At 48.6% G+C, this 18,422-nt stretch overlaps 1 protein-coding gene across 1 annotated transcript in view; it reads left to right on the top strand.

Moving 5' to 3' along the window:
* The window catches only part of Taf4 (TATA-box binding protein associated factor 4), a 60,309-nt gene that overhangs the window by 21,887 nt on the left and 20,000 nt on the right, over positions 1–18,422 (top strand). The window contains exons 3-7 of the mRNA XM_028774068.1: positions 12,030–12,190; positions 13,437–13,556; positions 15,743–15,862; positions 16,580–16,702; positions 17,938–18,027. Of these exons, the coding sequence (XP_028629901.1) occupies positions 12,030–12,190; positions 13,437–13,556; positions 15,743–15,862; positions 16,580–16,702; positions 17,938–18,027 (614 nt within the window). The remainder of the gene's footprint in view (positions 1–12,029; positions 12,191–13,436; positions 13,557–15,742; positions 15,863–16,579; positions 16,703–17,937; positions 18,028–18,422) is intronic.

Genomic DNA, 18,422 nt, shown 5'->3' with positions numbered 1-18,422 from the left:
GCAGTCAGTGTTCTTAACTGAGGCGTCATCTCCAGCCCTGGATCTGCTTTTAAGCCTTCAATCTTCATGGCGTTGGACCCATTGCCCTGTGTTGGGTCCCAGACTGCATTGCTTTGTGTGCTGTATGTACTGACCACGCTTCTGTGTTCTTCCAGGCTTTGTCATGGAGGGCCCACATCTGGCTCTGAGGTTTCCTTTCACTTGTCTGTCCATGATGTCAACTTGCCCTTATGCGGCAAAGTTCCAAATTGACTGTGTGTTGCCTAGGATTGGTGCTAGAGCCTCCTGACCCTGGGCTTTGGAGCTAACTCCTTGTAGGACAGATGAGTGGGAATTTTGTTGCTGTATTGGACATTTTGAAGGAATAAAACAATACTCATTGCACAGTGGTGTCTGCCTGTCTGTGAGTGAGCATGGGCTGTCATTCAGTTTAGATCTTGTGCAGTGACTTCTAGATAAGTTTTGCACTTTCCCAAGTTAATCTTTCACATATTTTGCTAGGTTTATTCTGGGGCACTGTTGAGATTATTGCTTTGGTTGTGTCACCCCCAAGCCTCCTGCAGAGGTGAGAACTGAACCCAGGGCCCCGTGTGCACTAGGCACATCTCTCCAAACCGTCAGTTGTGTCCTCTTAATTGAAACACTCCTACCCTGCTGAGGTACATAATCAATCCTTGTTTCTGATTGTGTGGTTTTGTTTGTTTGTTTGAGACAGGCCCTCACTCAAGGATGGTTGCAACTTATTGTTTATACAGCCCAGGCTGGCTCTGAAGTCATCGTAGTCTTCTCCCCCCCCCCCCCTTCTGAGTGGGTTTACACATTAAATTTTTTTTGAGATATATATGTGTGTATCACTGTGCATGCTAGGATAAGAACATGTGTATGTCTAGAGGTCAGAGGTTGATACTGGCTGTTCTTTTATTCCTGTATATCTTACTTGATTTTGAGACAGGGTCTCTCACTAACCCTGGAGCTCACAGAGTCCCCTAGAATGACTGGCCAGCAAGCTTCAGGAGCCTTCTGTCTCCACTTCCATGGTGCCGTGGTTACAGAAGCACACTGCTGTCTGTGACTGGCTGTCCTAGTCGTTTAGGAAGAGGGAGCCTCGACTGAGAAAATTCCTCCACAAGACTGGTCTGGAGGCAAGCCTTCGGGGGTCTTGTGGGCGTTGCCACACCTGGACAGTTGGTCCTGGAGTGCATAAGGAGGTAGGCTAGGCCATTCCCCCATGGCTTCTGCCTCTTCAGTCCTTGCCTCCAGTTTCTTCCCTTGACTTCCCGTAGTGAGAGAGGAACCCTGAAAGTTGTAAGGCAAAATGAGCCATTTTCTCTCCAAGTTGCTTGTGGTCATGGTGTTTTATCATAACAGTAGACATTTAAGACCCTGTATTTACATAGTTTCTGGGAATCATAGACAAGATGTTTGAGCCACAAGCACTTTACCAGATTTAATATTTAGAGCTTTATGTGGTTGTCATGAGTGGTTGTTGGGTTTTATTCGCTTTCTTTGTGTTGCTTTACAATCTTAACAGTACTGTGTGAGCTGAAAATTCTCTTTTGTCAGTTCTTTTTTTTTTTTTTTCTACAGGAGACCACTAGAGCTATTCCTAGCAGCTGAGGTTGTGACTTAGCTTAGTCAGGGAGTGGAGGTGTGTGCCTCCTCGGTCCCCTGCGTTGTTCTCAGGCTATCTGCTTGGCTTCATCTCTGGTTGCTTCTCATCCCTCTTAACAGCAAAGTCCTATCCATCCTGCATGTGGGCCCTCAAAAGAGGTCTAAACAGTTCCTTATTGTACAGAGTGGCAGTCCTTCCTTATACACACACAGAAGATACATGATCTATAACATTGGTTGGGTACAGTGAGAACTGTAGAAGAGGGTACCACGTGTGTGTGGGGTTTGTGATGGCTGATGGAGACTGGCCAGTGAGTATGCAGGGTGGCACAGAGCAGGCTGGATGTGTCTGTGGTGGTACATGATGGCACTATGTGAGTGTGTGCGGCAGCTCACAGCAGGTGTCAGTGTGTGTACTGGCTGTCAGGATGATTGGAGAGCCCACGTCTGTCTTCTACCCATCATGACTTGTTAAGTGAGGTTGCTAGAGAGTCGTGCTTGGAGAGTTGAAGTTTGGCTGCATATCACTTCAAATACATCGAACTCAAGCCTGACCAGTGTTCTTGTCAGCAGTGGACACAGCACCAGTTCAATACAGTTTTGTCACAAGCAGAACACAAATACAGGCCTGGCATTCCTTCAGCCTGGTCTCAGATTGCCTGTCCCCCACTTTTAGTCTTCTTGAGTAGAGGCTACTTTTAAAAAGTCAGTATGCAGAAGGAAGGACAGATACACCCTCCATCAAGAAGACTTTTGTCTCATCAATGGGCATCCCACCATATGTACTTCTTTATCTGGAGGTTGTAGCTGAGATGATCTGAGACTGCAGAGGGCAAAAGTTACTGAGCCCAGTGACCTCAGAGGCTGTCACTCACTGATCGCTCCATGTGAAGCCCTGTGACTGGCATTAAGTGCTAGTCAAACTGTTTCAGATATTTTCTTCAAGTTATAAGTAAGACAGATGTATTAAGATGTGGTAAATCCTAAATGGTACAGCAGCTTCTAGAAGGATGGAGAAGAATGGCAGTGGGGACTGGCGTAGGTATTCTCTCTCTGCCTACATGGAAAGGAGTTTGGATTTTGTCAGAGCAGCGTGTGAGTGTCCCTCTCCTGTTCCTAAGCCCCCGCTGAGATGGCAGCAGAGTATCTTGACTGCTCTTTGGAGATTTCGTTTTCATTTTATACACACATTCCTTGCTTTAGTCAGAATGCGAAGTGAGAAACACAAGCACAATACCAGAAGTTAGAGTTACTGAGAGTCAGAGCAAAGGGGTCTAGGGAGTAGGAAATGCCTTACCTTGTATTCCCCAGCTCCTGTCAGGTTTCAACAGAAGGGCAGTCAGAGTGCCGACTGGGTGAGTTCTAGCTCTTCAGAGGACAGAACAAGTGTTTAGATCCTGTATCAGTAACAGACCTGTGATGCTGGTAGTATGTGACACTGTCAGGAGGGACACTGAACAGTGTGTGGCCCCTTGTGCTGGTGTAGCCACCCATGGACACTTGAGACAGACGGTCCCACGTTCTGCCAAGGCACTTGGGGTCAAAGAGCCCATGAAGTGGAAGAGAGGCTGAGTTGGAAGGCAGCTGTGTAGAGGGAGTGCAAGCCACAGGTTTCCGTGGGAACTATGGAGGCGGCATGCATTGAGGAGGGTAGCCCTCAGCGTGCAGGAGGTAGGGTGTGATTGGGGGGGAAGAAGAGAGCAGTGCTCAGGCTCCCGTCTAGCACATCTTTGTTTTGTTTTGGACAGGGCCCTTAGCTATCTGTGTAGATCAGGCTGTCCTTGAACCTGGGGTAATGTCACCGTGCCTGCCTTTATTGTCTTCTCTAAATTCTAGCCAGTCACACTGTGGTGCACACCTTTAATATTAGCACTTGGGACACAGAGGCAGATACATCTCTGTGAATTTGAATGTTGTACACCAGGCAGGTCTTTCTGTTGTAAACAGTTGAACTTTAAGTCACTGTATCAAAGGATGAGCATGTGCCTGCTTCTATGTGTAGTCTGTACATAACAACTCATAATAGAAATAGATGCTAGAAATTAAATGAAGTCTCTGCTAGCATGGTAGGTAAACTTGCCATCTCAATTTAACTTGCTGTTCTTGCTTGTTAGTCATGCAGCACAGCCTTGCCGATTAACCTTGCAGTTTGTTCTTGGTTACCTCTTTGGTACTCGTTAGCCAGCTTTTAAAGTAGATGAGATTATCAGCTAGCTTAGTGAAGTGAGTTATTTTGTATGACTCACATATATACGTGCAGATGCGTGTAAACCAGTAGGTAAGTGTTGGGTGTCTTCTTCAGTTGCTCTCCACTTTATTTGTTAGAACAGGGTCATATTGAACCTGAAGCTTGCAAATTTGGCTAGGCTGGCCAGTGAGCCCCAGGAATCTTGTCTCCCTCTTCCCAGGGCTGGAGTTACCGGGGCCTGCTGCTGCACCTGGCTTTTTACATAGGTTTGAGGGATCTAACTCAGACCTTTATACTTTCATAGCAAGCACTTTATTGTCTGAGCTATCTTCTAGTCCCCTTAAGTAAAATTTTTAAGTAAAAAATTTTACTTTGAAAAATTGTTACTAGCTGGGCTTTGGGCTCACACCTTTGATCCCAGCACTCAGAAGGCAGAGATAGGCAGATTTCTGTGGGTTCAAGGCCACCTGGGTCTACAGAGTGAGTTCTAGGACAATCAAGGTCACAGAGAGAAACTCTTTTTTGAAAGACAAAAACAAACAAACAAACAAACAAGCATTGTTACTGTGTGCAGCGTGGGTTTTTAGCTACTCTGCTTTATTCTCCCTGGTGGGCTGGTTGCACTTGCAGCTGCCCTCTAGCTCAATGGCTGGCCACTTCTAGTTCTTCCTCCTCCTGCTATCTTAGGTCCAATGGGGAAGTCTCACATGGCTGGTTGGCTTTATCTCCTGCAGCTCCTACATCCATCTGTCCATCCGAATCCCACTGCTTCCTGGTGATTTCTCCTCCTCCCTGCTGGTCCTAGCCCGAGCAACTCTTAAGAGTTCCGCCCCGTCTCCCTTTGCCCAGCCATTGGCCACTGGCATCTTTATTGGTTGATCAAAAACCAGTTGGGGACAAGGACTTTTAGTGTTTTGGACAAGCAGATTCCTGATTGAATTGAATCATTAGAACCAATCTCCAAGAACTTTGAGCTGAATGTGGTGGCATATACTTGTATGCCTGCATACCTGTGATCCTTGCACTGGGGAGGTTGAGGCAGGAGGATCACAAGTTTGAAATCAACTTAGTTTACATCATGAGACTATTTTTTAAAAAGTGGCTGTAAACATCACTGGAAACTTTGATCCTGAGTGGATATGTGCTGTGAGAAGAGACATCCAGCTCTCTGCTGGGTGCTCAGCATGAACGTTCAGAGAGGACTAGGGACAGTACTTGCCACCCTAAGACTCACTGAGATTTAGAAACTTGCTGGATTCAAAGCTCATTGTGCCTGCTCAGGGCCCAAGCCCTTCTCTGTTGTGGTCGAGAGAGCATTTGTGTGTGGACCTCAGCAGGCATTGTGGGGAGACTGCCTGAACTTTTAGAAAGCAGAAGTCTTGGGTGCTGTCAGATACTGACAGAATGTCACTGTGTTTGTTAGCCATGGTGGCTTTGGCCACTTGGTCTCTTGTAGCCTTTGCATTGCCAGATTGACCTTCTTGCTTTCAGGCTGGCCTAGGGCTGAGTTTGAAACAACCTCTTTGAATGCAGAAATAATTCTGCCTTTTTAGCTGAGTGTTTTTCTGAAAAGAGGCGTGGTTAAGGAAAAGTGAGAGTGGACGCCTCTGGGCTCAAGGCGGAGAACTGTCATCACTGCCATGAGGGACATCTTAATATTGTAGGGCTTTTGAATTATGTGTCTAATACATTAAAATGGATCTTAGCATGGACTCTGATGTGAACAGGCTGCGGCTTTCTGTCTTAGTGGTGTGGTCCTATGGGAAGGCTCTGCGTTGGCTATCCTAATGGCATACATAGAAGGCTAGAAGTCATTTGGAAGCCATTGTATTGCTTATTGGTGTCTTCTCACCATGTCTGTTTTGTTTTGAGACAGTATCTTGCTTCATAGTCTAGGCTGACCTCAAACTCATCATCTTTCTGCCTTTCTAGTGTGGGACTTTGTTTGGTCTCTCTGTTCACTGGACTGCCTGCTGTCGACTCAGTCCTCTCCTCTGCTTGGCTAGGCCCTGACACTTAATGTTGGATGCCTTTACTCTGCCCATTCTCCATGGCTCTGTGCTTTTTCGTCCAGGCCCCTGTCTGGCCCTGGTTCTTCCCTCTAGGCCATCTCTTCCTGCTTACCTCTCCCACAACAGAGCTGCTGGGTGCTAAGATGAGGGTAGAGGTAGGAGTACAGGAGGCAGAGATGGAGTTGGGGATGGGGAGTGCGCCTGAGGCACAGGGATTCTGAGATAGCTGGCTTCCTTGGGAGCCTGGCTCATTCGTGGGGTCACCAGTCAGGCTTCTGCTGCTCTGTTGCTCCCCATACTCACATGCTCATTTCACCCAGGTTCATGTTTCTACACAGCAAAACAGTGCTGGGAAAGTTTCCAACTTAAAGGAGGGGCTAGCATGCTTTCTTTCCCTGGGTCCAGCAGCTCCTCACAGTTACAGTAAGCCACTGTTGATCTGTAGTCGTGGGCTTGGTATTTGTGGGCAATAAACCTGTGCTTTTGGGTAGATACAGTTTGAGACTTAGATGAAGTACTTAATCCGTAGTCTTGAATATGCAGCTGTCTGCAGGGAAGATGTCACTTTGAACTGGGTGAATATTGATGGAAGGACGTTAGGTTGGTTAGTTTGCAGTTTGAACCTGTATACTACTAACATGCACACTTATGCTTGTGAATACACAAGTTAAGGTCCAAAAGTCAGCTTGCCAAAGTCTGCCAGCTGTTTAAAGTTGAAGAAAATTTAGGGGCTAATGCTTTGAAGGGTACATTTAGGTTTAGGGAACTCTAGTGTGAAGATTGGGCCACAGAGCTGGGGACCTGTGGGTATCAGCCATTTCAAGTGGCGTACTTAGCTTCTCTTGTAGAACAGCTCCCTGTCTGGGGTTGTAGGGTCCTACCTCAGATCTGAGGGAGCCTCAGTTTTAGTCATGGAGTATGCTGGGTAGAGGTGAGCTGCCTGCCAACCACTGGCCAGTTCTGTGGCTCAGAAGATGCAGAAGTACACAGTACCTGGGCACTTCCTGGAGGGTCACTCCAACTAGGAAAACACACACACACACACACACACACACACACACACACACTTTCTCTTTCTTCACAGCCACAGAGTAGCAACAGCTCAGGGTCCCCCTGCCCCCTGCTGTCCCTTGGCCCCTTGCCTTGTTTCCCTTTTCGAATGGGTCTCATGAGTGTGAGGCTGGCCTCTAACTTGGGATGTAACTGTAGGTGACTTAAACTTAAGGTCTTCCTGCCCACCTCCTGAGTGCTGAGGAGTGAAACCAGAGTTTCGTACATGCTAGGTACGCCCTTATCTGCAGCTCAGCTCAGATCTCTTTTGAGGTCCATTTCGTGTCTAATAATTGCAGATAGAATTCATAATAAACACTTATTGAACAATATGCAATTTAGATGTTTGTAAACATAGTATTAATTTTTTTTGGGGGGGGGCAACCAATGCATGAAACAATTTATTGTCCACTATTTTATCCTGCTCTGAAGAGAGAAGTTAGACTCTGGTGGGAAGGAGGAGAACTGCAGGTGAGCAGAGGCAGCTAACTGTAGGGAGCAGCAGTTTCTGTAAGTCCCAGCCCTTGCCTTCAGGGGGCTGACTTGGAGAGCAGGTGTAGCTAGTGACTGTGAGGGACTGTCTGAAGAGGCTGCTAAGAGCTTCTGTGTCTGCAGCTGGCAGCTTGTGAGAGTGCAGAGGACACTCCTGACTCTTGAGAAAGGAGGCATACGGCCATCTTTGCTCTCAGCAGCTAGAGCTCAGTCCTGCAATGGGAGGGAGGCACTGGAGACTTGCTCCTGACTTAGGCAGTTACAGCTCAGGCAGTGCAGATGCTGCAGTGGTAAGTGGGATGAAGTGTGTGGTATCAGTGGGGTGACGGCTGGGGAGAATTGTTGGGAGAGAAAAGAGTAGATTTGGTGTCAGGACCTAGATTTGGGTTCAGGATGAGTAACCAGAAAGCAGCCTACAAGGAAGAGCCGCTGATAGAGGGTCATAGGTCCCCGAATGATAGGGAAACCTGTGGCAGTGTCGTTAGGGATGATTTTGAAAGCTGAGGCAGTGATAGTGAGGGCCTGCTTAGGTGCAGTGTTGTCCTGTGGGATTCTGGGACGTACTGTGAAGTACAAAGCTGGGTTTGACACCCACCCTGTCCATCCCAGATTTGCATGGGACGCTAGTTATCTGACTCTACACTGAGATGGGAAAGGGCTGTGAAGTGTTACTTGTGTTCATGTGTATGGCCCTTCCTTGTGTCGTCATTTTGCTTGATGTATACACAGACTGCTCTGTAACCAACTCTTAGTTCTCAGGTGATCCCAGAGCCAATGCCCAGGGAGAGTGCAGCTGGAAAGACATAGAGGCCTAGGACCTACTGTGTGAGCTCCTTGGGTCAGCAGATACCTGCCATGGTGACTGCAGCCCACTTTCTGGGGTCTTGATATCAGCTTTCTGAAGAGGGAAGAGGTACATGTAAGAGACAGCCTTTCCTTCTGGCTCTCTCAGGTGTACTCTGCCTGGCTTACCCTTAGGAGTGTCTTCCTGGGGCTTTTCTGGGGTCTCTGTCACTAGAGGACTCCAGTGCTCTGTGGTACTTTGACTTGGAGCCTCATGCTGAGGTTCTGGGCATCCTCCATGACTTTTTACCAGCCGAGCTGTACTACGAGAAGTGTCATTAAAGAGGAGCCTGGAAGGCACATTGCACTACAGGGTCAGCTTCTAGTCCCCATGTGTGAGGGCAGCCTGAGCTAACACTCCTGACCTGCTTTTGTATGTTATGGTGACTGGATACGCTGGTTGAGGCCATGACTTATCTTTAGACCTTATTTGGTTCTTGCTTTGTGCGTGTGTGTGTGCGTGCGAGAGAGAGAGAGAGAGAGAGAGAGAGAGAGAGAGAGAGAGAGAGAGCGAGCATGTGCGCGCACATGTATGTGTGTGTTTGTGTAGGGCTTTATGGAAGTGCAGTGGACATACAGGAATCTCCTATGGTCTTAGTGCAGTTTGCTAGACTGCTACACACACATCCCTGAACTCACTACCAGTCAGGATAATAAGCCTCCTGTCACCTGAACACTCCTACTGTTCCCCTATTCTTTAGTGTTTGCCTGTTTGTCAGCTTTCTATCACATGGAGTTGGGTCCTGGATCATAGAAGTGTATAGTGTGGACCTTTTCCTGGCTACTTTGATTCAGTGTTGTCATTTGAGTGTCATCTGTGTTGTATCCATGGCTCATTCTTTATCTCTGAATACTTTTCCATTATGTAGATACCTTACATGTTGTCTCTGTATTGGTATACTTTGTTATTCCTAGTTTTGGGCTGTCACAAATAAGACTGCTTCAGTTAGTTCAGGTCCAAGTCTCTCCGAGGTAGACTGGAGTGGAGGACTGCACCCCATTATGGGACAGGCCTAAGATTGCAGGATGGTGTCAGGAGCTCCAGTGTGCTGCTGGGAGTTCTCTGCCCACATCACCAGTTAGATTTGGTCTCTTTTCAGCTGGGATGTGGATAGCTCCATATGGTGGATTCAATTTGCACTTTCCTTGCTGGCCTGTGACACTGAGCTTATTTGTTGATGTGGGCTGTGTCTTTAATCGCTGGGAAGTGCCTGTTCAGATATCTTGCCTACTTTTAATTTCCTTGCTGAGGTATGAGAGATCAGTGAGTATGCGTGTTCTGTATGCTAGCCTTCTCTGTTTGCTCTGGTTTGGGGACCAGCATTTCCTTTCAGCTTCTGAAGAAGAGCTATACCTCGAGTTCGGGGTGTGTGAATCTTCCACTTGTTCCTTTATGGACCGTGGTTCTGGAATGATTTCTAGAATAATGGTATTGTCTTCTCTCTCCTGAGCTCTGGTCTTACGTGCAGAGGTAGATCCAAGCCTCCTGTCTTATCTGTCTCCTGAGCTCTGGTCTTACGTGCAGAGGTAGCTCCAAGTCTTCTGCATTACCTGTCCCGGGTCTTCGCTCGCTCACTCACTCACTCACTCACTCACTCACTCACTCACTCACTCACTCTATCTCTGCACTCTGGGCTGTGCTGATGCACTGATGAGGCACTGTGTGGCCTCTGGAGATTCTGAGGCATTTCCTAGATCTCCCTTGGGTACAAACCTATTTCATGTCCTAGTGTCATTGCATTTCTTCAGAACATACATGTTTGAGACGGGGCATCTGAAATGCTTTCCTTCCTGTTGCGATAGTGTGGCAGGCCCATAGAGTCTCTTGTCTGCTGTAGAGCCTACAGTTGTGCTAGCTTCATGTGAGTTCTGGGCTTCCTTCCCTGTTGTGATCTGTGCTGTTGGAGTCCTGAGTGGTCTAGAGGGTGGGCATTTCCTTATTGACATGGCTGAGCTCTGCTGCCAGCACCAGGGGGCCCATCCAGGATGTGCTGTCTTTCACGGTTGCTTTCCTTCTCTCTTGTCACTTGTTGGGGCTTCTGAGACAATCTCCTCAATTTTATCATTCTCTCTTGACCTATTCTGTATTTTTCCCTTCTGCAGTGTCTTCTATATGGTGCTGAGTGACTGCACTTGGCCATCCTGTGGTCTTTGGGTGTTTGGGTAACATTGAAGGGCATTCTGATTCTTACTGCTCTCAGGCAGGCATTTTCTAAAGACAGATGGCACTTGTGCATTTGTCTGTTTAGGTCTGTGCCAGGTATCTAGGATCTTTGATCGTTACCTGTTATTTGCGTGGTGAACAGCTGGAGGAACTGGGTAATGTTAACTTTAACAAAGAGTTTAGTCAGAGATCAGGGATGCAACCAATGCAGGGCCTGTGAGCCACCATGGGCTGGCTAAGCTTGCCTGCTGGGCTCCACTGTGCAGGTTATATTGGGTGTATTTACACTAGGCAGTCAAGGGAGCTTTAAAGCTTGAGGGTTGGGTGGTATTGAGGTCCTCTTAGACCCCTTATCAGCTAAGGAGATACAGGGTCTCTTTAATCTGTTTTGCATCAGTAAGAGGTGCCCTTGAGGATTTCTGCAGGTTGCTCCACCAGCTGGGCTGGACCACGCTCTGGTCAGTGGGTATGTGTGACAGTAGCCCCATGGATAGTCAGACAGAACCTCCCAGGACATGTTGCTTGCCCCTTGTTAGGTCCACAGAGAGCACCAGCCTACAGCGTGCTGATGCAGATTGCGAAATGTAGTTAGTTCTAGAGGGACGTTCATTTCCTTAATGCCAACAACAGGGTTTTCTGGATTAAGAATTTAGTGAGTTCAAAGAGGCCCTGCTACTGTTTCTGGCATATTCAGAGCTTGACAACATTAAAGACTCTTCCTGTAGGAGTGCTCTGGCTTATTCCTCACAGAAGGAAAGCCCAGGGCTTTTCTGGGTGTGTAGCTTACAGGAGGTTCTAGTTTCATCTCTTGCACCAGCATCCCCTCCTCTCAGGTGTGTTACTATGTGTCCTGCTGGGCTGGGCTGTTGCTGAGGGTATCTGTAGCTCTGTTGTGGAAGTTAAATTTAAGAGAGATGTGTTACTGTTGCTTCTAGGACTTAGGGTACAATTAGTTGCTAGTTTTGAAGCCAAAATTAGTCAAACTTGATTGGTAGAATTTGCTTTCTCAGAGTCAAGAACTTGGAAGGGTGAGAGACTGTAGACTGTTGGGTACCCGTTCCTGTGGACATCTGTGTTATGTTATGGGCACATCCTGGTCACCTAGGGGGAAACACAGCCCCTTTGTCTGACAAGAATAGTCTTCCCATGAGTAGACTGCCACAATTTTGGTTTGGGTTGGACATTCTGGGGCGCATCAGGCTGGAGAAACTTGGCTGCACTCAGAGTTGTGACTGAAGTCTGCAAACAGATTTCAGCATGTAGGACAGAGAATTATGGAGAAGGTGCAGAGTAGCTAGCTACCCAGTTCACAGGCTCACGGCTGTTGGAAGCCTGCAGTGAGTGGGTGCCTGTCACTTTGTGAGTGTAGACAAGGCAGAGGCAGTGTTTCACATGTGCTCCCACATGAAGAGGCTGCAGGGCACACATCTGGGTTGAAGCTGTGGCCACTGAGCTTGGCCTTGCCACATGTATTCCTTGTGAGAGGAGATGCAATGTGGTCTTAGTGTATTTGGACAGCCCTCCACCATCCTGTGCTCTGTCTTCCCCCAGGAGCCAGCCTCTTTGCAGCTACTTACATATGTCTCCCGTAGTAAGTAGTTTCCTGATCAGGGTCTTCTTGCACTGGGGTAGGGGGCACTTCCTGATGCCAAGTCTCATTTGTCCCCAGGAATGGTCCTCGTGCGGAGTGAGAATGGGCAGTTGTTAATGATCCCTCAGCAGGCCTTGGCCCAGATGCAGGCCCATGCCCAGGCCCAGCCTCAGAGTACCATGGCACCCCGTCCTGCAACCCCCACAGGTGCTCCACCTGTCCAGATCTCCACCGTGCAGGTGAGTGCATGTGTGGTGAATAGGTTGGCATGGGGTGCTGGTCAGCTCAGCCTGGCTCACCCACTTCCCACTGCTGCATCCTGGAGATGTTGCAAGAGTGAAGGAGTGTCTCATGTGAGTGGATGCTGAGGCATGCATGTGTAGGGTCGGGTAGGATCTAGGATGGCTCTCGTCGCCCGTTCTGGCTGAGACCAAACTCTCTTGAAAGCCAGCTCTTGTGGCTGGTGCTCAGCTTGCTGACCAAGCAGGGTTAGAACAGACACTTGGGGCCAGCTGCCTTGGCTGAGCCCTGGCTTTCCTCTTGCCACCAGTAGGTTTAGCTTTCTGTGTCCCAGTCCCTTCCTCTGTAAAATGTAGATCTGGTCATGCACAGGTCATGGTACTGTCATGAGGACTGAACATGCTCAAAGTACCAAGAGTGAGAAGGCAGAGAGAGCAAAGGCCATACAGGTGTTCCCTGGCTCCCAAGCCTCGAGGTCATCAGTCTTTAATGCCAGGCTGTGTTGTCCCTGTGTGCAGTGCCCTCACACCCTCAGCATCATAAGGCCAGGGTCTCCAGCACACTCTGTTCTGTGCGTTGTGTGGCCTTGCTTTTGTCTGGTGCCTTTCCCGGACAGCTAAGGAGATAGTGGAGTAATCCTGATATTCCCTCTGCAGTTGTGCCCTGTCCTGTAAATGGGGTGGGGTGTCTGTGCTGGAGATGGCAGAGCTCCCCACAACAAACAACAGAGAGCACCTCTGCAGTGTTGTTTCCTGAGGAGGAAGCATGGGGACTGCTGTGGAAGGTTCTCTGTGGCGGGCAGCATCCTCTCATCTGAACCTTTGCGTCTGTACTCACACTGCTCTGGTCACCTCAGGACTCCAGGCATCTCCATCCTGCTGGGCCCCACCTTCCCCATTGACACCATGTGTCTAGGACTCAGGGCATCTCCACTTTCAGTTCAGGCCAGTGTCCCCTAAGAGCATTGTCACAGTTGGGTTTCCAGATGTTTGCTTCAAAAGATGGCCGTTTTGTAGACTTCACTAAAGGAGACTATTTCTAGGATTTTCCATGAAAAGTTTCTCATAATTTTTTATTTTGGGCTTTGAATGATTTCCTCGTAGGTTATTAGTAAACAGTGAATTACTTGAGTGCAGGATTGTATTTTTAAGAGTTTGTGTGTGCGCATGTGCACACATGCATGTGCACAGGTGCATGTGTGACTTACTGTAACTCACTTTAGATGATTTCTAACTTATTTTCTAGGCTCCAGGAACACCTATTATTGCACGGCAGGTGACCCCAACTACCATAATTAAGCAAGTGTCTCAGGCCCAGACAACGGTACAGCCCACTACGACCCTACAGCGCTCTCCTGGGGTACAGGTAAGAGGATACAGCCTAGTGCATCAGTAGGGCTGCATGGCTGGCAATGCATGCTTTTGCTTTGCTGCAAAGACTAGGCTTTAGGGTACCAGGTTGAATTTGAAGATGCAGGGGTCAATGAAGAAAGTGATTTTTCTGTGTCTGAATGCAGGCTATGTCTTTTCCTTATTTAGCATTAGCAGCATTCAAAAGCTCTTTATAAATGTAATTAGTGGTGTCACCTCATTAATATTTGACTCAGGGCATCTTTGAGGAGGGAGTCTGTGCTGAGGAGAGTTTGTGTCTATGCTGTGGCCCCATTACATGCTCATGGACAGTGCTACTGGTGTGTGTGCAAGGTGTCCTCTCAACTTCCTGTGGCAAATTTGTAGATTCCATGGCAGAGGGTGAGGCAGATGTTTAAGAGTGGTGGAAAGGGCTGGTCAGGGAGGATATAATATGTTTGGAGAGATGTAATTGCCTATGTAAGACATTCCTACAGAGAAGACACATCTGATCAGGGAAGCATTTGTAGGGAAGATGTCATTGGCTGGGGCGGTAGCTGTGGTTAGGGGAACTGTCTCTCCGGGCACTCATTTGGGAGCAGGTGGGACGCAGAGTGCCTCAGAAGCTTGTGAGCAGTCATACAGTGCAGGACTTTGAGCTCTGTAGTGAGCGCTGGCCACACTGACCACTGCTCATACATGATCTTAGCTGCAGTGTTCCTATATTCGTTGCACCTTGTTCCATGGGAGCCTGAGCTGGGTGATAGACTACAGGGCAGTCAACACATGGGCTATTGAGCTCTTGGAGTTCAGCTCCATTTTCTTCAGTAGAGTTCTCTGTGGAGAGCAAGAACGTCTTGGAGAATGGTTCTGTCCCAGGCAGCTATAAGCCAGGAGAGAGGCCTGTATGTTTCAGAAGTTGGAGTCTGGGAGAGTTTCCTGAAGGGAACTTGTAGTGCTGCCTGTGTCTGACTCCAGCGTCTGCTTCTCTGAGGAGGCGGGGGCTCTAGAAGCTAGTGAAGCACTTGGCAAATTGTGTGTCATGTTTAATGGTGACAGATGCTTTGAGGTCAGTGAACAGTCTCCAGTCAGGGCAAGTGTGTCCCTAGTCATAGGTGTCAGCTGAAGTGAAGGAAAGGTGGTGAGAAGGGTGCCTGGGTTCTGCTGTCCCTGGCTTGTTGAGTCGGCTCTTAGTTTGTTTTTGCATATTATCTTCTTCATATGATATTTTCTGTCGACAGCTGTAGGTAATGTGGGGGCCAAGAGGCCTGAGGTGGCTAGGTGTCTGTGTAGCTCCCTCATACGCACCTGTGGCTGGAGTGCGCCAAGGCTTTCCTCTAAGGGACCTAAAGACTTGCTTAAAGCTGCTGTAGAGCTCTCCTTGATGTGGGTATGGGATGTCAACTGCTCCCTGCCTTCAGGTGGCAAGGGGCAGTGTGTAAAAAACTGGAGCGAGGAAATGTTGGCAGCTAGATTTGTAAATTGGAGAGGTACGAATGTAAAAACCAGTAAATATTTTATTGTGATTATTCAAGAATGGAGAAATCTTAGGAAAGAGGCTAAGGGCCAGTGGTTTGGAGAGTCTGAGCTGGTTGACATCTAAGTACCCATTTGCTCTGCACATGTTTTTATGTTTGGCCAAGGAGCACCTTCCTGCAGCTGGGCCAGTACCTGTGACCCCGCTCTTATACCTGTGCCTCTGCGTGCTGTGGCTTCCTGTCAAGCCTTGCTTTTGGAAGGCAGAGCACATTCGTGCAGGTAGGGAGTAGAGGCTCTTCCCTTGTCTTGGTGGTCTGTATGATCCCTGTGGCAGGTGCTACATGCTGGAAGGTCACAAATGCTTTTAGCCAGGGCTCTGTGAGCAGATTAAAGGGTTCTCAGGAGTTGTGTCTGAGATGGGAGTTCATTGTGTGTCTATCTGATCCTCTGTGCTTATCTCTGTGACAGCTGTCAGTCAGTCTGATGGATTCTAGACAGTGACAGATTCATGCCCATCAGGTTTTATTGTAGATACAAATACACCTCCGTGCTATCACTGTGGTCCTCAGGGTGGGGATGTGCCATGGCCACCTTGCGTGGATGCAGGAAGTGTGGTGACTGGCACTTGTTGAGCCATTTGCTCCCCACTTTTTCAGAAGCTGTTTTGCTTCCCTGGGCTTATGCTGCTGTTGAGATGCACTTACCTGTGTTTTGACCTTCTAGCCTCAGCTTGTTCTGGGTGGCTCCGCACAGCCAGCCTCACTTGGAACAGCCACAGCTGTTCAGACAGGGACACCTCAACGAACAGTCCCTGGGGCCAGCACCACCTCCACAGCTGCCACGGTAAGAACTCCTATGAGATGCCTTGGGCCAGCCTGTTGGTGTTAGTGGGGAAATGGAGCTGCATACAAAGGGGCTTGAGAATGTTTGGGGCCATAAGTTAACCAAGAGCAGAGGTGCACTGAGGGCCACGGGAGAGTTTGGGCTTCCCTTATGGGGAGACCTGAGGAGGCGGCCACTGAGGAACCGTAGGGAAGGGCCCTGAGCATCCTGCTTGGGATCCAGGACACTACAGATACCTGTGGAAGCCACATATATGTAGCTAGCTGCTAAGCACCTGTGGTTTGGGTGTCTGTCTGTCTGTCTGTCTGTCTGTGTCTTCACTGCTTTTCCTTTATGTACCTGGAGCTTGAGAGAAGCTGGGGCCTTATTTTGCAACTTCTCTTTTTCTTTGCAAAGTACTTTTAACTGTTTCTAAGAGCTGCCCAGGGCGTTGTGGCTTGTGTACATTTAGGCAGCAGCAGCCCTGCCCTGACGTAAGGGCAGTGTCTTGGTAGATGCAGCCTTCCCTAAAAGGGCTGGTTGAGAGATGCAGGCTTGGTGGCCTTTAGAGTGGCTGATTGCCTTTCTGAGAAGATTATGGTTTGTGTAAGAAGTAGCGTGTTTTTTGAAGGAAATTTAGATGCCGAGTTTGCGTCTTTCAGACCTGCATACATTTCACTTCAGTGAGATCCTGTGGGAAAATCTTCTGTAACTTACACCTTTTTTATTTTAATACAGGAAACTATGGAAAATGTGAAAAAATGCAAAAGTTTTCTATCTACGTTAATTAAACTGGCTTCCTCTGGTAAACAGTCTACAGAGACAGCGGCTAATGTGAAAGATTTAGTACAGAACTTACTGGTAAGAAAATCCTATCAAACTCTCTGCCTCAGAGCATGCTGTGTGACCTGCAGCCCATGTTCAGCCTGTAGGGTGACCTGGGTGAGCAGGTGAGAGCCTGTGGGAGGATCTGGAGAGGGAGGGGTACACTGTTGCCAAGATGTGTGGATTGCTTGGTGTGACTGTTCTGGGGACTTGGCTGATACCCCAGCATTCCTACTGCACTTAGATGGGTCACCTGAGGAGACCTGCCAGCACTAGGAAGGAAGGTTTAGAGGGCATCTTAAAAGCACCTGCCTGTGCTTGAGAGTCACAGAGCATACGTTTGACAGCCAGTGTTACTTCAGGTGGCAGCACACCTTCTCTTCTTTCCCCCTTTAAAACTGAAGGAAACAGGTGGGGTTTGGCTGCCAACAGCGAATGCCATTCCCAGGATCAGAAATATTACCAGCCTGTGTGCCTTACCTTGGCCACTTGTGCCTTCCCCAGAGCCCAGTGAGGGTGTGCTCCTCACTCACAGGCCAGCTGCTGGCGCTTTGTGCTCTGGTGGTGCTGATGGCCTCCCTTCTCCCCTACCAGCTTGAAATCCAGTTGTTACTCTTAGAAGATTGCTGTCGCAGACCTGCTCCCAGCAGTCTACCATTGCTCTGCCTCCTGCTGGCTTATCCAGGTTTTGTGAACCCTGGGCAGATGCTGTAGTAGTGTGGGGTGCCCCTCTTCATGGCAGCATGGCTAGGCCTCTGCCCCACTTCAGGTGTCAAGTTCTCACCCATCTTACAGGTTTCTCTAGTCTTTACATGTGTCCTCAGGTGTCTGAGACAACTGGATGCCTTACTTATAGAATCTTACGCTTCCCCTTTGGTGTTGTGTAGGCCTAACTATGGGTGCTAGTCTCTCCCGACAGGTGCCCTGCTCCCTGACTTGGCGAGAGTTGCCCTTGCCACTCTGTAACACATGCATTTGTTTTCTAACAAAATGACTAGCACTGTAGGTGCCTGGTGGGACCCAAGTGAAAACACTTGACTGAGAAGCCTGCCGGAGAGTGTTAACCTGGACTAGTAACTAGCCAGCTAGAGGCATGCTCACCAGCTGCTGCTCAGGGTCCAAGGGGCAGGAGACATGTGCACCCAGGGATCTGCATCTGTCAGAAGGGCCAGTCCAGTGTGATGCCGTTGTGGTGTGTGCCTTGAAGTTGTGTGGAAATGCGTCGATGCAGTGTCTGCATCACTGCAATGTCAGTTTGGTTTGTTTTTCAGGATGGGAAAATTGAAGCAGAAGACTTCACTAGCAGGTTATATCGGGAACTGAACTCTTCACCTCAGCCTTACCTTGTGCCTTTCCTGAAGGTGATTGACAGCTTGTGCTGCAGCATTGTGGTCCAGTCAGGGTTGGGCGTCGCAGATTCCACCTGGTGTGGCTGGGACAGAGCTGGCTTTCTTGCGGCTGAGCCCCCAGATTCGTTACAGCTCCAGTACACTTGTGTAGGGCCAGTGCTCCCTGGGGGAGGGCTTGCTTCCAGCATAAGCCTGGGACCCTGACATTGGTGCCTCTTGAGGATGCATTTATTTATGAAGTGTATTGTAGCCAATTCTCACCAAGAAAGTCCTGGTCAATGAGTGTGTTTGGAGTTGAGTGACAGGCGGGGGATTAGTGACACTGTAGATGTGTGTTATTATGTCTAGTGACAAGCAGGGGATTAGTGACACTGTAGATGTGTGTTATTACATCTAGATGAAGTGAT

This window comes from Grammomys surdaster, unplaced genomic scaffold, assembly GCF_004785775.1.
Source record: "Grammomys surdaster isolate TR1022 unplaced genomic scaffold, NIH_TR_1.0 238, whole genome shotgun sequence".
In the NCBI taxonomy this organism is placed as follows: domain Eukaryota; kingdom Metazoa; phylum Chordata; class Mammalia; order Rodentia; family Muridae; genus Grammomys; species Grammomys surdaster.
This window is presented reverse-complemented; position numbering and strand designations above follow the sequence as displayed.